The following is a 16,496-nucleotide window of genomic DNA, read 5'->3' as shown; positions in this document are numbered from 1 at the left end:
CATTAACACTATCATGTAATAAATGCCTTGCTGCTGCTACTGCTGCTGCTAAGTCGCTTCAGTCGTGTCCGACTCTGTGCGACCCCACAGACGGCAGCCCACCAGGCTCCCCCCGTCCCTGGGATTCTCCAGGCAAGAATTCTGGAGTGGGTTGCCATTTCGTCCTCCAACGCATGAAAGTGAAAAGTGAAAGTGAAGTCGCTTAGTCATGTCCGACTCTTAGCGACCCCATGGACTGCAGCCCACCAGGCTCCTCCGTCCATGGGATTTTCCAGGCAAGAGTACTGGAATAGGGTGCCATTGCCTTCTCCGAATAAATGCCTTAGGATAAACCTAACAAATATGTGCAAGACCTCTGCTAGAAAACTACAAAATGGTGAGAGAATTTAAAGTTCCAAATAAATAAACTGAGAAGATTTGCTATTAAAATGTTAATTCACCCCAAATTAATCCAGAGCTTCAATGCAATTACTATTAGTACCTAGGAAAGTCTGATGGAAATGGACAAGTTGATTCTAAAATTCATGTGGAAATACAGAACTGAAAATAACCCAGAAACTTCTTTACTTAAGGAGGACTTAACACTAACAAATAACTTACTGTCAAGCTACAGACACTTAAAACTGGTAGAAAACAGAGCTAGAACAGACAAACAGGCCAAATAAAGAATATAGGGAAAGCAAAAATAGATCCATACTTATCAATTACCTGACTTACAACAAAAATGAAACTAATTTAGAACACAAAAGGAAAATCTTTTCACTAAATGCCTCTAATATTTATTGGATATTGATAAAAATGAATCATGACCTGACAATTATTTCAACATATAAGGAATAAACCCTTCAGAAGAGATCAAAGAGACCTCTCTTCCAAAGACCAAACTCATTAACCATAAAATAAAAGACTGCTATATTGGATTTTATTAATTAAGAAGAGTAAGAAGACAAAGTAAACTGACTAGGAGAGGACATTCTCAATTAGTATACTCTAAAGGAATCATATCCAGAAGACATCAAGAACTCCTACACAAAAAGATAAGACAATCCAATTTACAAATGAGCAAAAAACAAATAGGATATACAGTCAACAGGCAAATGAAAGGGACATGGAAATTAAAAGCACAATGAAACTCACAATGAAAACCATAGCAAAAAAGGTATAATTAGAAACTGAAAATAGTAAATGCTGGTAAGAATATGGAGAGACTGGAACACGCAAGTATTTCTGATAGGAATGGAAATCAGTACAACCACTTTGGAAAACTGCACGGCAGTGAAAGTGAAGTTGCTCAGTCATGTCCGACTCTTTGCAACCCCATGGACTGTAGCCTACCAGGCTCCTCCATCCATGGGATTTTCCAGGCAACAGTACTGGAGTGGAGTGCCACTGCCTTCTCCAGAGGATCTTCCTGACCCAGGGAGCGAACCAGGTTTCCCACTTTGTAGGCAGATGCTTTACTGTCTGAGCTACCACGGAACTTATTACTTAAGTTAAATATACATAAAAATTTATCACCCAGCAATTCCACTCCTACATATGTACCTAAAAGAAATGAGCACACAATATCCACCAACAACTTGTGCAATAAAGTTCAGGTCAACTTTATTCAAAATAGTCAAACACTGAAAACAACCAAGAAAAAAAAAATCAACAGAATCAATTATACTCTATTTATAACATGAAATACTACATGGAATTTTTTTTTTAATCAACGTGGATAAATCTCACAGATAACATTAAGGAAAGAAAAGCGTAATATATACTTCCAATATGATACTCAAAAATAAGAAAATCTAGTCTAAAATGAGAACAGTCAGAGCCATGTTTACTACTGATTGGGGGACATAAGAGAACTTGATTGGGATACTGAAAATGTTCCATATCTTATTTGGGATAATAGGGTACTTGGTTGTATCTACCTGTAAAAATTACAGGTTTTACACTAAAAATCTCTATACTTTATGATAGGTATGCTAAAACTTAATATATGATTTTAAAAATATATAAAAACAGAGGGCTCTAAGAAAATTACCTAGCTATTAAATAGTCCACTTTCAATTTTAGCACCTTCTGCAGAATACTGGAGTCTTGGATGAGATACCGAAGAGCTCGAAGCCCTGCTGCCCGCACTTCTTTTGCTTCATTCAATAAAGCTAACCGCAAGCTATATGAAAACAAAAAGTCATGCTACATGAGTTTCAAATACACACAAAATTGTGGTATCAAATACCTCAGCTGAAATAAGCAAAGATACTCACCATTTTAAACATATAAAAATTATTCACTGTAAGCCATGGTACTTCACTAATGTTGTTTTTTAATTTGTGCCTCTTTGGTATATCCCTACCTTCTGTACTTTATAAAAACAAAGGGAAATTATACATGCCTTTTTAAGGCTGTATCACATATGCCTCTACAATCTATCACTCTCCATTCACCTACCTGTTTCACTGCTTTCAAAGAATCACTGGTTTAAGCCAATAAATAAAAATGCTTTATAATGACAGTAGGAAGAGACTATTTATACCAATTTTAATTCCTAAGCATACCAAAAAGATGGTTTTCTTGGTAGGCTTGAGCAAATCAGGTTTGCCATAAGCACATGTTGTCTTAGGTGAAATGTAGAGATTTATACAGGTTCTTCTTGCTCTTGGGAATAACATGAGAACTTTTACTGTGTTTAATTTAGAAGTTAAGACTGTAGAAGTCCAGGTACTTTTCAACATTAGTTTTGATTATATGTATTTGAAAATTACAATAGGATAACAGTTGAAAATGTTAAAAATGTTGGAGATCCTAAATTTTTCTAACATTCACACAACTGTTTATATAAAATCAATACAAGGTGTTACAGTAACCTATTTTTAGTTTAAAATTACTAAAACTGAAATTACTAAAAATTCAGAAGATATGAAGAAGGGAACTGAACTTACCAAATTATGATATCCTCATAGTTAAAACCCAGTTTTTCTTCACTGTGGCCAATATCACAAAGCAGCTGTCAAAAAAACAAAATAAGTATACAAAAATGCATTATGTTTTTGCCTACTTACACACATTACTTTTTCAGAAAGGAAAATAAGATCTTTGTCTTTAATAAAATTTTGAAAAATATATGATTTGACTTTCAAAATATGAATATTTATGTCTATCACCTAATTGTTTTTCCGACTTGACAGTTTTAGATTTCATGACTCTGTTTGAAAACTAAACAATTATTTTTTATTATTCTTTCCCCCCTTCATACTTCTACTGCTTTTAAAACTATTCTTTCAGCGGTTACCACTGAGATTACAACATGCAGTTTTTGAAATTACTACAGTCTAACAGAAATTACTAGTTTACCATGTCCTCAATAAAAACACGCTTTAAACACTTCATTTCCATTTATTCATCTCACCTTTCCCTATGTTTTTGCTTTTTCTACCTATCTTTTAAGCCCTATAAAGTTACAACTGTTTTTAGTTAGTTCAATTACCAATTTATATTTACTCTCAAATGTACAACATTTCCATTATTCCTCACTCCAGTGATACCTTTATGGGGTATTCTCTCTTCTCCCTCAGTCATTGTTGTTGATCTGTTTTACTGGTGTCTTCATTTGTTTTATAGTCAAGGTTGCTGGTAATGAATTCAAAACAATTCAAGATGGATTCCATTGTTTGTTGAGAAGTCTGATATCAGTCTTATTACTGGCTCCTAAGAAGGTCATATTCTTTTTTTTCAGACTCCATGCAAGGTATTGTTCTCTATCTTTTGATTTTCTCATTCTAACTGTTCAAGTGTGGTTTTATCTGTATCCCTGCTTAGGGAAAACATAAATTTCCGAATCTCTAGGTTGATCAGTTCAGCTCAGTCGCTCAGTTGTGTCTCACTCTTTGCGACCCCATGAATCACAGCACGCCAGGCCTCCCTGTCCATCACCAACTCCCGGAGTTCACTCAGACTCACGTCCATCGAGTCAGTGATGCCATCCAGCCATCTCATCCTCTGTTGTCCCCTTCTCCTCTTGCCCCCAGTCCCTCCCAGCATCAGAGTCTTTTCCAATGAGTCAACTCTTCTCATGAGGTGGCCAAAGTACTAGAGTCTCAGCTTTAGCATCATTCCTTCCAAAGAAATCCCAGGGCTGATCTCCTTCAGAATGGACTGGTTGGATCTCCTTGCAGTCCAAGGGACTCTCAAGAGTCTTCTCCAACACCACAGTTCAAAAGCATCAATTCTTTGGTGCTCAGCTTTAATCACAGTCCAACTCTCACATCCATACATGACCACTGGAAAAACCATAGCCTTGACTAGACAGAGATTTGTTGGCAAAGTAATGTCTCTGCTTTTCAATATGCTGTCTAGGTTGGTCGTAACTTTCCTTCCAAGGAGTAAGCGTCTCTTAATTTCATGGCTGCAATCACCATCTGCAGTGATTTTGGAGCCCAAAAAAATAAAGTCTGACACTGTTTCCACTGTTTCCCCAGCTATTTCCCATGAAGTGATGGGACCAGATGCCATGATCTTTGTTTTCTGAATGTTGAGCTTTAAGCCAACTTTTTCACTCTCCTCTTTCACTTTCATCAAGAGGCTTTTGAGTTCCTCTTCACTTTCTGCCGTAAGAGTGGTATCATCTGCATATCTGAGGTTATTGATATTTCTCCCAGCAATCTTGATTCCAGCTTGTGCTTCTTCCAGCCCAACGTTTCTCATGATGTACTCTGCATCTAAGTTAAATAAGCAGGGTGACAATATACAGTCTTGACGTACTCCTTTTTCTATTTGGAACCAGTCTATTGTTCCATGTCCAGTTCTAACTGTTGCTTCCTGACCTGCATACAGGTTTCTCAAGAGGCAGATCAGGTGGTCTGGTATTCCCATCTCTTTCAGAATTTTCCAGTTTATTGTGATCCACACAAAGGCTTTGGCATAGTCAATAAAGCAGAAATAGATGTTTTTCTGGAACTCTCTTGCTTTTTTCATGATCCAGCGGATGTTGGCAATTTGATCTCTGCTTCCTCTGCCTTTTCTAAAACCAGCTTGAACATCTGGAAGTTCATGGTTCACATATTGCTGAAGCCTGGCTTGAAGAATTTTGAGCATTACTTAACTAGCGTGTGAGATGAGTGCAACTGTGTGGTAGTTTGAGCATTCTTTGGCATTGCCTTTCTTTGGGATTGGAATGAAAACGGACCTTTTCCAGTCCTGTGGCCACTGCTGAGTTTTCCCAATTTGCTGGCATACTGAGTGCAGCACTTTCACAGAATGATCTTTCAGGATTTGGAATAACTCAACTGGAATTCTATCACCTCCACTAGCTTTGTTCATAGTGATGCTTTCTAAGGCCCACTTGACTTCACATTCCAGGATGTCTGGCTCTAGGTCAGTGATCACACCATTGTGATTATCTTGGTCGTGAAGATCTTTTTTGTACAGTTCTTCTGTGTATTCTTGCCATCTCCTCTTAATATCTTCTCCTTCTGTTAGGTCCATACCATTTCTGTCCTTTATCAAGCCCATCTTTGCATGAAATGTTCCCTTGGTATCTCTGATTTTCCTGAAGAGATCTCTAGTTTTTCCCATTCTGTTGTGTGCCTCTATTTCTTTGCAATGATCGCTGAGGAAGGCTTTCTTATCTCTTCTTGCTATTCTTTGGAACTCTGCATTCAGATGCTTATATCTTTCCTTTTCTCCTTTGCTTTTCACTTCTCTTCTCTTCACAGCTATTTGTAAGGCCTCCCGAGTCAGCCATTTTGCTTTTTTTCATTTCTTTTCCATGGGGATGGTCTTGATCCCTGTCTCCTGTACAATGTCAGGAATCTCCGTCCATAGTTCATCAGGCACTCTGTCTATCGGATCTAGTCCCCTAAATCTATTTCTTACTTCCACTGTATAATCATAATGGATTTGATTTAGGTCACACCTGAATGGTCTAGTGGTTTTCCCTATTTTCTTCAATTTAATGTGAATTTAGCAATATGGAGTTCATGATCTGAGCCACAGTCAGCTCCCAGTCTTATTTTTGCTGACTGAATAGAGCTTCTCCATCTTTGGCTGCAAAGAATATAATCAATCTGATTTCCATGTTGACCATCTGGTGATGTCCATGTGTAGAGTCTTCTTGTGTTGTTGGAAGAGAGTGTTTGCTATGACCAGTGAGTTCTCTTGGCAAAACTCTATTAGCCTTTGCCCTGCCTCATTCTGTATTCCAAGGCCAAATTTGCCTGTTACTCCAGGTGTTTCTTGACTTTCTACTTTTGCATTCCAGTCCCCTATAATGAAAAGGACATCTTTTTTGGGTGTTAGTTCTAAAAGGTCTTGTAGGTCTTCATAGAACCATTCAACTTCAGCTTCTTCAGCATTACTGGTTGGGGCATAGGCTTGGATTACTGTGATATTGAATGGTTTGCCTTGGAAACGAACAGAGATCATTCTGTCGTTTTTGTGATTGCATCCAAGTACTGCATTTCAGACTCTTTTGTTGACCATGATGGCTACTCCATTTCTTCTAAGGGATTCCTGCCCACAGTAGTACATATAATAGTCATCTGAGTTAAATTCACCCAATCCAGTCCATTTTAGTTCACTGTTTCCTAGAATGTCAATGTTCACTCTTGCCATCTCCTGTTTGACCACTTCCAATTTGCCTTGATTCATGGACCTAACATTCCAAGTTCCTATGTAATATTGCTCTTTACAGCATCGGACCTTGCTTCTATCACCAGTCACACCCACAACTGGGTATTGTTGTTCCTTTGGCTCCATCCCTTCATTCTTTCGGCGGTGGCTCAGACAGTAAAGCATCTGCCTGCAATGCAGGAGACCCAGGTTCGATTCTTGGGTTGGGAAGATTCCCTGGAGAAGGAAATGGCAATCCACTCCAGCACTCTTGCCTGGAAAATCCCATGGATGGAGCATCCTGATAGGCTACAGTCCATGGGGTCGCAAAGAGTTGGACACGACTGAGTGACTTCACTTTCACTTCATTCTTTCTGGAGTTATTTCTCCACTGATCTCCAGTAGCATATTGGCCCCTACTGACCTGGGGAGTTCCTCTTTCAGTATCCTATCATTTTGCCTTTTCATACTGTTCATGGGGTTCTGTCCTTTAGCCGGGTATTTTCTATTATCTTGTCTTCTGATATGTCTAATCCTCTATTGTACCTATCCAGTGAGTTTTTAACTTGACATAATGTGTTTCCATTTACTTTGTACACATCCAATATCATAATAAAAAATCATTTTTCACCTATTTTCTCCAGTTTACTCTATGTTCTTGATATATTAACTACATTTTAAATGTTTAAAGTGTTTATCATCTAAATGGATATGAATGATACAGATAATCTCTGAGTCTGTTTTCATTATTTGTTTTTCCTTTTGTTCTGGTCATGCAGTCCTATCTTGGTGGATTCTATAATCTTTGTACACAAAAACTTGCAGAGATTCCTGATGACATCTTTCTCCACAAGGGATTCACCCTGCTCTCTCTTTGTGAGGCCAATGGACAATGGCGAGTCCTGATTAGGCTGCTGCCCTTGTAAGACTGAGTCAACCTCTGGTTTTTCCTTTCATCCCCTCCTTCCCCCAGGTTTCAACTGAAAGCTTGTTGTTCATGAGACGAATCTCAAGAGAATGACACATCTCATTTTTGCTTTACAAAAACATTAGGAGCTCCACCTTGATTTTCAAAGGTTTTCTACTTAGGATTTTAAGTTTCCCATCCCAGGATTCAACATATGTACTGAGGAAAGAATCTCCTTTACTTGATTCCACAGGTCTCCATCAAAAGCTCTGTGCTGTTTTCTCCATCTTTCAGCAATAGTACTCCTGGGACTACAGTATGAATCTTTACCTTCCTGTCCACATTTCACATTAGTCAGTGCTTCCCAGGTAAATACTGTTGCAGAAGTTAGCTCATTTCCACAAGATTCTTCTCTGAAGTCTTAGTTCCTACACCACTTACAGTCTGAGTAACTGCCTGTTGCCTTCACACAGGCTCTCCTTGTTTTTGACCCAGTCTGTTTTGACAATTTATTTAAAAGCTATATGAATGCATGCTAAGTCACTTCAATCATGTCCGACTCTTTACAACCCTATGGACTGTAGGCTGCCAGGCTCCTCTGTCCATGGGATTTTCCAGGCAAGAACGCTGGAGTGGGTTGCCATTTTCTTCTCCCGGGGATCTTCCCTAGCTGGGGATGGAACCCGTATCTCTTACGTCTCCTGCATTGGCAAGCAGATTCTTTACCATTAGCGCCTCCTACAATTTCTCAGGAGGTGGGTAATATGGTCTGGTATTCCCATCTCTTTTAGAATCTTCCACAGTTTATTGTGATCCACACAGTCAAAGGCTTTGGCATAGTCAATAAAGCAGAAATAGATGTTTTTCTGGAAGTCAATATTACTAGCAAATAATATATTAGTCAAAAATATTTATAAAAACATGACTGGCAAAAAGGTTTAGGCCCTATATTAGTTTGCTAGGGCTGCTGTAACAAATAAGCAAATTGGATGGTTTATACAAATAAATTTACTTTCTCATGATTCTGGAGGCTAAAAGTTCAATATCAAAGTGTCTTAACGAGTTTTTTGTTCTTAGGGCCTCACTCCTTCGCTGGTAGATGGCTATCATTTCTCTGTGTCGGCACATGATCTTTCCTCTATGTATGCTGTGTCTTTATCTTATCCGTTCACCAATCACGCTGGATTAGGGACCACCCATAGGATTTCATTTCATCTTAATTACCTCTTTAATGGGCCAAGCTCCAAATAGAGACACATTCTGAGGTACTAGGAGTTAGAATTTCAACAAACAAATTGGTGGGGGGGTTGGAGGTGGAACATGCAGCACAATTCAGCTCATAACACCCCACCCTCACAGTAAAGTAATACAGGCAGGTGCTTAACATGTGAAAATCTAAACAAATTGCAAAAAGATTAATGAGGCAAAGAGAATGCACAAAACAATTTACTGAAGATAAATAAATATATATCCTATTTCCTAAAATCTGAATCAAATACACCGGAAAATGCTATTTAAATAGAGCTTAACAAACTGGCAAGAAACTGTTTTTCAACATGAATATACTAAATAAAAAAACATACTGTGGATGGAATTATAAACTAAACACATATGGACAACTAAGTTGGAAAAATGCAACAAAATCAGGACTTTCTTTTGATGATTTCTACTAATAATTTAAAAAGTAAAGTAGGTTCTTCCAGATGTTTAAGCTGGATTTAGAAAAGGCAGAGGAACCAGTGATCAAACTGCCAACATCTGCTGGATCACAGAAAAAGCAACAGAGTTCCAGAAAAACATTTATTTCTGCCTTATGGACAATGCCAAAGCCTTAACTTTCAAACACACTGTGGAAAACTCTTCAAGAGATGAGAATACCAGACCCCTTACCTGCCTTCTGAGAAATCTGTATGCAGGTCAAGAAGCAACAGTTAGAACTGGACAAAGAACAATGAACTGGTTCCAAATCAGGAAAGGAGTATGTCAAGGCTGTATATTATCACCCTGCTTATTTAACTTATATGCAGAGAACATCATGCGAAATACCAGGCTGGATGAAGCACAAGCTGGAATCAAGATTGCTGGGAGAAATATCAATAACCTCAGATATGCAGATAATATCCTTATGGCAGAAAGCAAAGAGGAACTAAAGAGCCTCTTGATGAAAGTAAAAGAGGAGAGGGAAAGAGCTGGCTTAAAACTCAATGTTCAAAAAAACAAAGATCATGGCATCCGGTCCCATCACTTCATGGCAAACAGACACAGAAACAATGGAAACAGTGACAGACTTTATTTTCTTGGGCTCCAAAATCACTGCAGATGGTGACTGACACCGTGAAATTAAAAGACACTTGCTCCTGGGAAGAAAAGCTATGACAAATCTTGACAGCATATTAAAAAGCAGAAACATCATTTTGCCAACAAAGGTTGGTCTCATCAAAGCTATGGTTTTTCCAGTAGTCATGTATGGATGTTAGAGTTGGACCATAAAGAAAGCTGAGCGCCAAAGAATTGATGCTTTTGAACTGTGGTGTTGGAGAAGACTCTTGAGAGTCCCCTGGACTGCAAGGAGATAAACCAGTCAATCCTAAAGGAAATCAGTCCTAAATATTCCTTGGAAGGACTGATGCTGAAGCTGAAACTCCAATACTTTGGCCAACTGATGCAAAGAACTGAGTCATTGGAAAAGACCATGACGCTAGGAAAGACTGAAGGCAGGAGGAGAAGGGGATGATAGAGGATGAGAATGTTGGATGGCATCACCAACTCGATGACATGTTTGAGCAAAGTCCAGGAGTTGGTGATGGACAGGGATGCTTCGTGTGCTGCAGTCCCTGGGGTCAAGAGTCAGATGCGACTGAATTGACTGAACTGAAAGTAGGTTCAAGCACAAGATCCTCATGTCATGATTTACAACAATAAGGAACTAGAAACAAATGTTCATAAAGGAGAAACCTATGTAGCAGTATTAATATTACATAATACTGAAACACAAAACACGCTGGGTCGCTTCAGTCGTGTCCAACTCTTTGTGACCCTGTGGACTGCATCCCACCAGGCTCCTCTGTCCGTGGGATTTTCCAAGCAAGAATACTGGAGGGGGCTGCCATGCCCTCCTCCAGGGGATCTTCCCAACCCAGGGATCTAACCCACATCTCTTGCATCTCCTGCATTAACAGGTGCTTTCTTACCACTAAGGCCCATCTGGGAAGACTGGAAACACAAACAACAACTGCATAATGTATCAATGAGTTAGGGAAAATATTCTTTAAAATATACATTTCTTAAAAAAAGGTATATACTTTTTTTTAAGACGTCCACACATCACCATTTTATCACCAAAAAAGAAAGTACAATCATAGGTGATTTATTTTTCTTTCTGTGCTTTTCTGTATTTTATAAATATTTACAATGATTATCTATTACTTAGATAATCTAAGAAGAATTATATATACAGTATAGTATTCATAAATAGTAACAGAAGTAGCATTTATTGACTATTAATCATGTCAATTCTAGTAAAGAAGTAATATTTTGGTAATAAAGACAACTGAGACTAGAGATGGTAATAAGACCTCCAAACATCACAAAGCTATTATTAAATGGTAAAGCCAGAAATGAAACCAAACCAGTCTAAGTCCAGAGCCCACTGAAATATGAGTCTACTTTTGTATTAAAATTATTTACATATGCAATGCAAAAACAAACACAAAAAAACAAACAAAAATTTACATGGGGGAGGTGGTGGATTTAAAAACAGAATAACTGAACATTATCATTTCCCCAGCTGCAAAAATGGTATGAATCAAGAATCTGGAGAACCATACTCTTGGCTATTAACACATAAAATGAATAAGTGAATTTATTATATTTTTCTAGAACAGCTAGCAAAAAACACACACGAATTACTGCCCATTTCAAAGGATTAACAAACACACAAAAAGACTGCATTACTTAAAGACTTAAAGACAAAAAGACTTAAAACTGCATTACTAGAAATACGGAGTATTTGAGATTTCACAAATATTTTAGATTACTATCATTGTCACTGTATGGCACCATATATTAATAAAAAAGAAAATTAAAAGGACATCTTATCGTCGTGTTATCACTTAGATTTTGGATATGTTCTAATTTATAAACTTAATAGAAAAATTAAACTCAGAATCTGTTATTAAAACATAAAATATTGTGCTTCTAAATGGGGAAAATGTTAGTTTCTTAAACTAACTCCATTTCTAAAAAGGCAGTGTTTCCATTCTTCTGCTACATCATGTTAATAAAATGAAATGCTTTGAAACTTAAAAATAAAGTATAAAAAATCTTATCTGGTCAAGACTTAGTTTCTCACCTAAGTATGTACTTGGTTCTCCTTCCCTGCATTTTCTTTTTCACACTTACTAGATATCCTTGCAGAAAACTATATACTCAGTGAAACGTAATTTCAAAATTATCCCCCTTCTCAAACCACAAAATATATGACTGTTCACCATTTAACATTTGCTAGAATTAGCAGTTTTGAAAGGTGAAAAAAAATTTTTTGTCTAAGTTATTATTATGATTTCCTAAAAGCACACAGAACTTGGAAATTATTTAGAAAGGAGTTTCATTTTCTGCTATCTAATATAAATGTATTTATACTGAAAGAAATGTTTCTGAGAAAAATGTCCACTCAGCTGGAAAATGGAAAATCACAAGTAACTAAAAACAGTTTACAGTGAAACGTATTTCTCATAATTATCTGCCTATTCTCCAGGGACAGTAACAGATATTAAGGCTATCCTTTCAACAGTGGCTAAATTGTGCTTTCATATTGTTTGAAGAGGAACTAAAGAGACTCTTGATGAGGGTAAAAGAGGAGAATGGAAAAGCTGGCTTGAAACTCAACGTTAAAAAAAATAGTATCATAGCATCCAGTCCCATCACTTCATAGCAAACAGAAGGGGAAAAAGTGCAAACAGTGACAGATTTTATTTTCTTGGGCTCCAAAACCACCGTGGAAGGTGACTGCAGCCATGAAATTAAAAGACGCTTGCTCCTTGGAAGGAAAGCTATGACAAACCTAAACAGCACATTAAAAAGTACAGATATCACTTGGCTGCTAAAGGTCCCTGTAGTCAAAATTATGGTTTTTCCAGTAGTCATGTACACAGACATGACAGCTGGACCATACAGAAGCTTAAGCTTTGAAGAATTGATGCTTTGGAGTTGTGGTACTGGAGAAGACTCCAGAGTCTCCTGGACAGCAAGGAGATCAAACCAGTCAACCCTAAAGAAAATCAACCCTGACTATTCATTGGAAGGACTGATGCTAAAGCTGAAGCTCCAATACTTTGGCCACCTGATGTGAAGAGCTGACTCGACAGAAAAGACCCTGAGGCTTGAAAAGACTGAAAGCAAAAGGAAAAGGGGGAAGATGATGATGCGATGGTTAGACATCATCAACCACTCAATGGTCATGAATTTGAGCAAACTTCAGGAGACGGTGGAGGACAGAGGAGCCTGGGCTACACTGTCCACGGGGTCACAGAGAGTTTGACACAACTTAGCGACTGAACAATTGTTTCCAGATATATAGAAGAGGTCTTAGTAATCAGTGTTAATGAAAATATCCCCTTTGAAATAGAATTATCCCAAGTAGAGACTAAACTTTCTATATGTAAATAATGCACATATATCAGGAAATATATCTAAGAAATTAGAGAAGACACTGATAAGATTCTAAATTTTCCACTATTAAAGAAACATTACACTTTGAATCACCAGGAGAGTTCATCTATTGTTAAGTTTCAAAATATTAGGAATAACTTATTTTAATAAAAAAATTTTATAGTGATTTACTTTCTTACCAATCACCTCCCAATTTAAATAAACAAATCTTACAAATCAAACCCTTTTACTTTTAACTCTAGCAAAGAGGTGGGCAGAAATAGCAAGAACACTGAATTGGTAAATTTAAATAACAGGAATCTCATCCTGCCTCAACTACTGACTGAATTACTAATTAACCTTCAATCATTAAGTAACAAATTTTTTAAATTCTATCTTAGCTATTATTGGTAACTTTTCTTCTCCTGTGTAAAATATTAAAATGTAACAATGCCTGCCCTATTACATAGCTTTGTTAATAGCAAGAATAAATTACTGTTAGAAATCATTGAAAAATCTTTCAAAATGTAAGAATTAGGAACTTAATAGTCACTTAAAATGCTAAATTATTAGACATCACACATTTCACTGGCGTTCTGTTGCTTCCCACCCCATGTGTTTTTATGACTATCAGTCACAAAATACCTAGTTTAATATCACTAAATAGGATCGGAGTTCAGGCAGAAGTTGTAAGAGAAGGCTAAGCTCTTATTATTTAAAGCTGTAAAGATGATGTATCTTAGTCATATGGAAAGTGTTTGAGAATGAAACTAACCTAAAAGAAAAGAGCTGAGAAATGGAGAGAGAGAATACAATTAACATTTTTTCAACCCCTGACTCATTCCACCTGAAATTAAGATTTTACTTTTGGTCTTACTCGTGATGAAAGCAAATAATCAGCTCAGTTGAATTAGGTTTGTTAAATTTGTTACTTATACATCAACTTAAGCATTCAATACCATCCGAAATTCACAACTATTTCATGAGTGTAACTATTAAATTTTTTAATATAAACAAAAATATTGCTATATGATATCTTATATCTAAATGGGGAACGGGATTTCCCTGGTCCAGTGGTTAAGACTCCAAGCGTTCACTGCAGGGGGCACTGGTTCAATCCCTGGTCAGGGAAGTAAGATTCCACATGCCACATGGCGCAGACAAAAAAATAAATGAATGAATGAATGAGGTAAAGGTTTTGATAACATGTCACTGGTATAGTGAAGGACAGGAAGCCTGTCGTGCTGTAATCCATGGGGTCTCAAAAGAATTAAACATGACTTAGTGAATGAACAACAACAACAACAACAACACTGGTCAGTCAGTTCAGTCGCTAAGTCGTGTCCGATCTTTGCGACCCCATGAATCTCAGCACGCCAGGCCTCCCTGTCCATCACCAACTCCCGGAGTTCACCCAGACTTACGTCCATAGTGTCAGTGATGCCATCCAGCCATCTCATCCTCTGTCGTCTCCTTCTCCTCCTGCCCCCAATCCCTCCCAGCATCAGAGTCTTTTCCAATGAGTCAACTCTTCTCATGAGGTGGCCAAAGTACTGGAGTTTCAGCTTTAGCATCACTCCTTCCAAAGAAATCCCAGGGCTGATCTCCTTCAGAATGGAATGGCTGGAACTCCTTGCAGTCCAAGGGACTCTCAAGAGTCTTCTCCAACACCACAGTTCAAAAGCATCAATTCTTCGGCGCTTAGCCTTCTTCACAGTCCAACTCTCACGTCCATACATGACCACTGGAAAAACCATAGCCTTGACTAGACGGAGATTTGTTGGCAAAGTAATGTCTCTGCTTTTCAATATGCTATCTAGGTTGGTCATAACTTTCCTTCCAACGAGTAAGCATCTTTTAATTTCATGGCTGCAATCACCATCTGCAGTGATTTTGGAGCCCAAAAAAATAAAGTCTGACACTGTTTCCACTGTTTCCCCATTTATTTGCCATGAAGTGATGGGACCAGATGCCATGATCTTCGTTTTCTGAATGTTGAGCGTTAAGCCAACTTTTTCACTCTCCTCTTTCACTTTCATCAAGAGGCTTTTGAGTTCCTCTTCACTTTCTGCCGTAAGAGTGGTATCATCTGCATATCTGAGGTTATTGATATTTCTCCCAGCAATCTTGATTCCAGCTTGTGCTTCTTCCAGCCCAACGTTTCTCATGATGTACTCTGCATCTAAGTTAAATAAGCAGGGTGACAATATACAGTCTTGACGTACTCCTTTTTCTATTTGGAACCAGTCTATTGTTCCATGTCCAGTTCTAACTGTTGCTTCCTGACCTGCATACAAATTTCTCAAGAGGCAGATCAGGTGGTCTGGTATTCCCATCTCTTTCAGAATTTTCCAGTTTATTGTGATCCACACAGTCAAAGGCTTTCACATAGTCAATAAAGCAGAAATAGATGTTTTTCTGGAACTCTATTGCTTTTTCCATGATCCAGCGGATGTTGGCAATTTGATCTCTGGTTCCTCTGCCTTTTCTAAAACCAGCCTGAACATCAGGAAGTTCACAGTTCACATATTGCTGAAGCCTGGCTTGGAGAATTTTGAGCATTACTTTACTAGCGTGTGAGATGAGTGCAATTGTGTGGTAGTTTGAGGATTCTTTGGCATTGCCTTTCTTTGGGATTGGAATGAAAACGGACCTTTTCCAGTCCTGTGGCCACTGCTGAGTTTTCCCAATTTGCTGGCATACTGAGTGCAGCACTTTCACAGCATCATCTTTTAGGATTTGAAAGAGCTCAACTGGAATTCCGTCACCTCCACTAGCTTTGTTCATAGTGATGCTTTCTAAGGCCCACTTGACTTCACATTCCAGGATGTCTGGCTCTAGGTCAGTGATCACACCATCGTGATTATCTTGGTCGTGAAGATCTTTTTTGTACAGTTCTTCTGTGTATTCTTGCCATCTCTTCTTAACATCTTCTGCTTCTGTTAGGTCCATACCATTTCTGTCCTTTATCGAGCCCATCTTTGCATGAAATGTTCCTTTGGTATCTCTAATTTTCTTGAAGAGATCTCTAGTCTTTCCCATTCTGTTGTTTTCCTCTATTTCTTTGCATTGATTGCTGAAGAAGGCTTTCTTATCTCTTCTTGCTATTCTTTGGAACTCTGCATTCAGATGCTTGTATCTTTCCTTTTCTCCTTTGCTTTTTGCTTCTCTTCTTTTCACAGCTATTTGTATATTCTGCTTAATAAAATCCATGTGCAACATCAGTCAATCTATTTGTTATCCTTAACTCACAGAACTTCTTTACAAATTAAGTATTTCTGACAAATATAAAATATTCAAAGATGGCTATCAACAATATTATATTTTGACAAGTTAG

General features: G+C 37.9%; 1 protein-coding gene across 8 annotated transcripts in view; it reads right to left on the bottom strand.

Annotated features, from left to right (window-relative positions):
• The window catches only part of RICTOR (RPTOR independent companion of MTOR complex 2), a 137,873-nt gene that overhangs the window by 74,664 nt on the left and 46,713 nt on the right, over window positions 1-16,496 (bottom strand). For 7 of the 8 annotated variants that reach the window (NM_001144096.3, XM_059878738.1, XM_059878737.1 and 4 more), the window contains 2 exons: window positions 2,937-3,001; window positions 2,036-2,167 (listed from right to left, as the gene is read on the bottom strand). The exons of the other annotated variant lie outside the window; for it this stretch is intronic. In NM_001144096.3, coding sequence (NP_001137568.1) covers window positions 2,036-2,167; window positions 2,937-3,001 — 197 coding nt within the window. The remainder of the gene's footprint in view (window positions 1-2,035; window positions 2,168-2,936; window positions 3,002-16,496) is intronic. 8 annotated transcript variants of the gene reach the window in all.

The sequence above is a fragment of the Bos taurus genome, chromosome 20 (assembly GCF_002263795.3).
Source record: "Bos taurus isolate L1 Dominette 01449 registration number 42190680 breed Hereford chromosome 20, ARS-UCD2.0, whole genome shotgun sequence".
Taxonomy (NCBI): domain Eukaryota; kingdom Metazoa; phylum Chordata; class Mammalia; order Artiodactyla; family Bovidae; genus Bos; species Bos taurus.
This window is presented reverse-complemented; position numbering and strand designations above follow the sequence as displayed.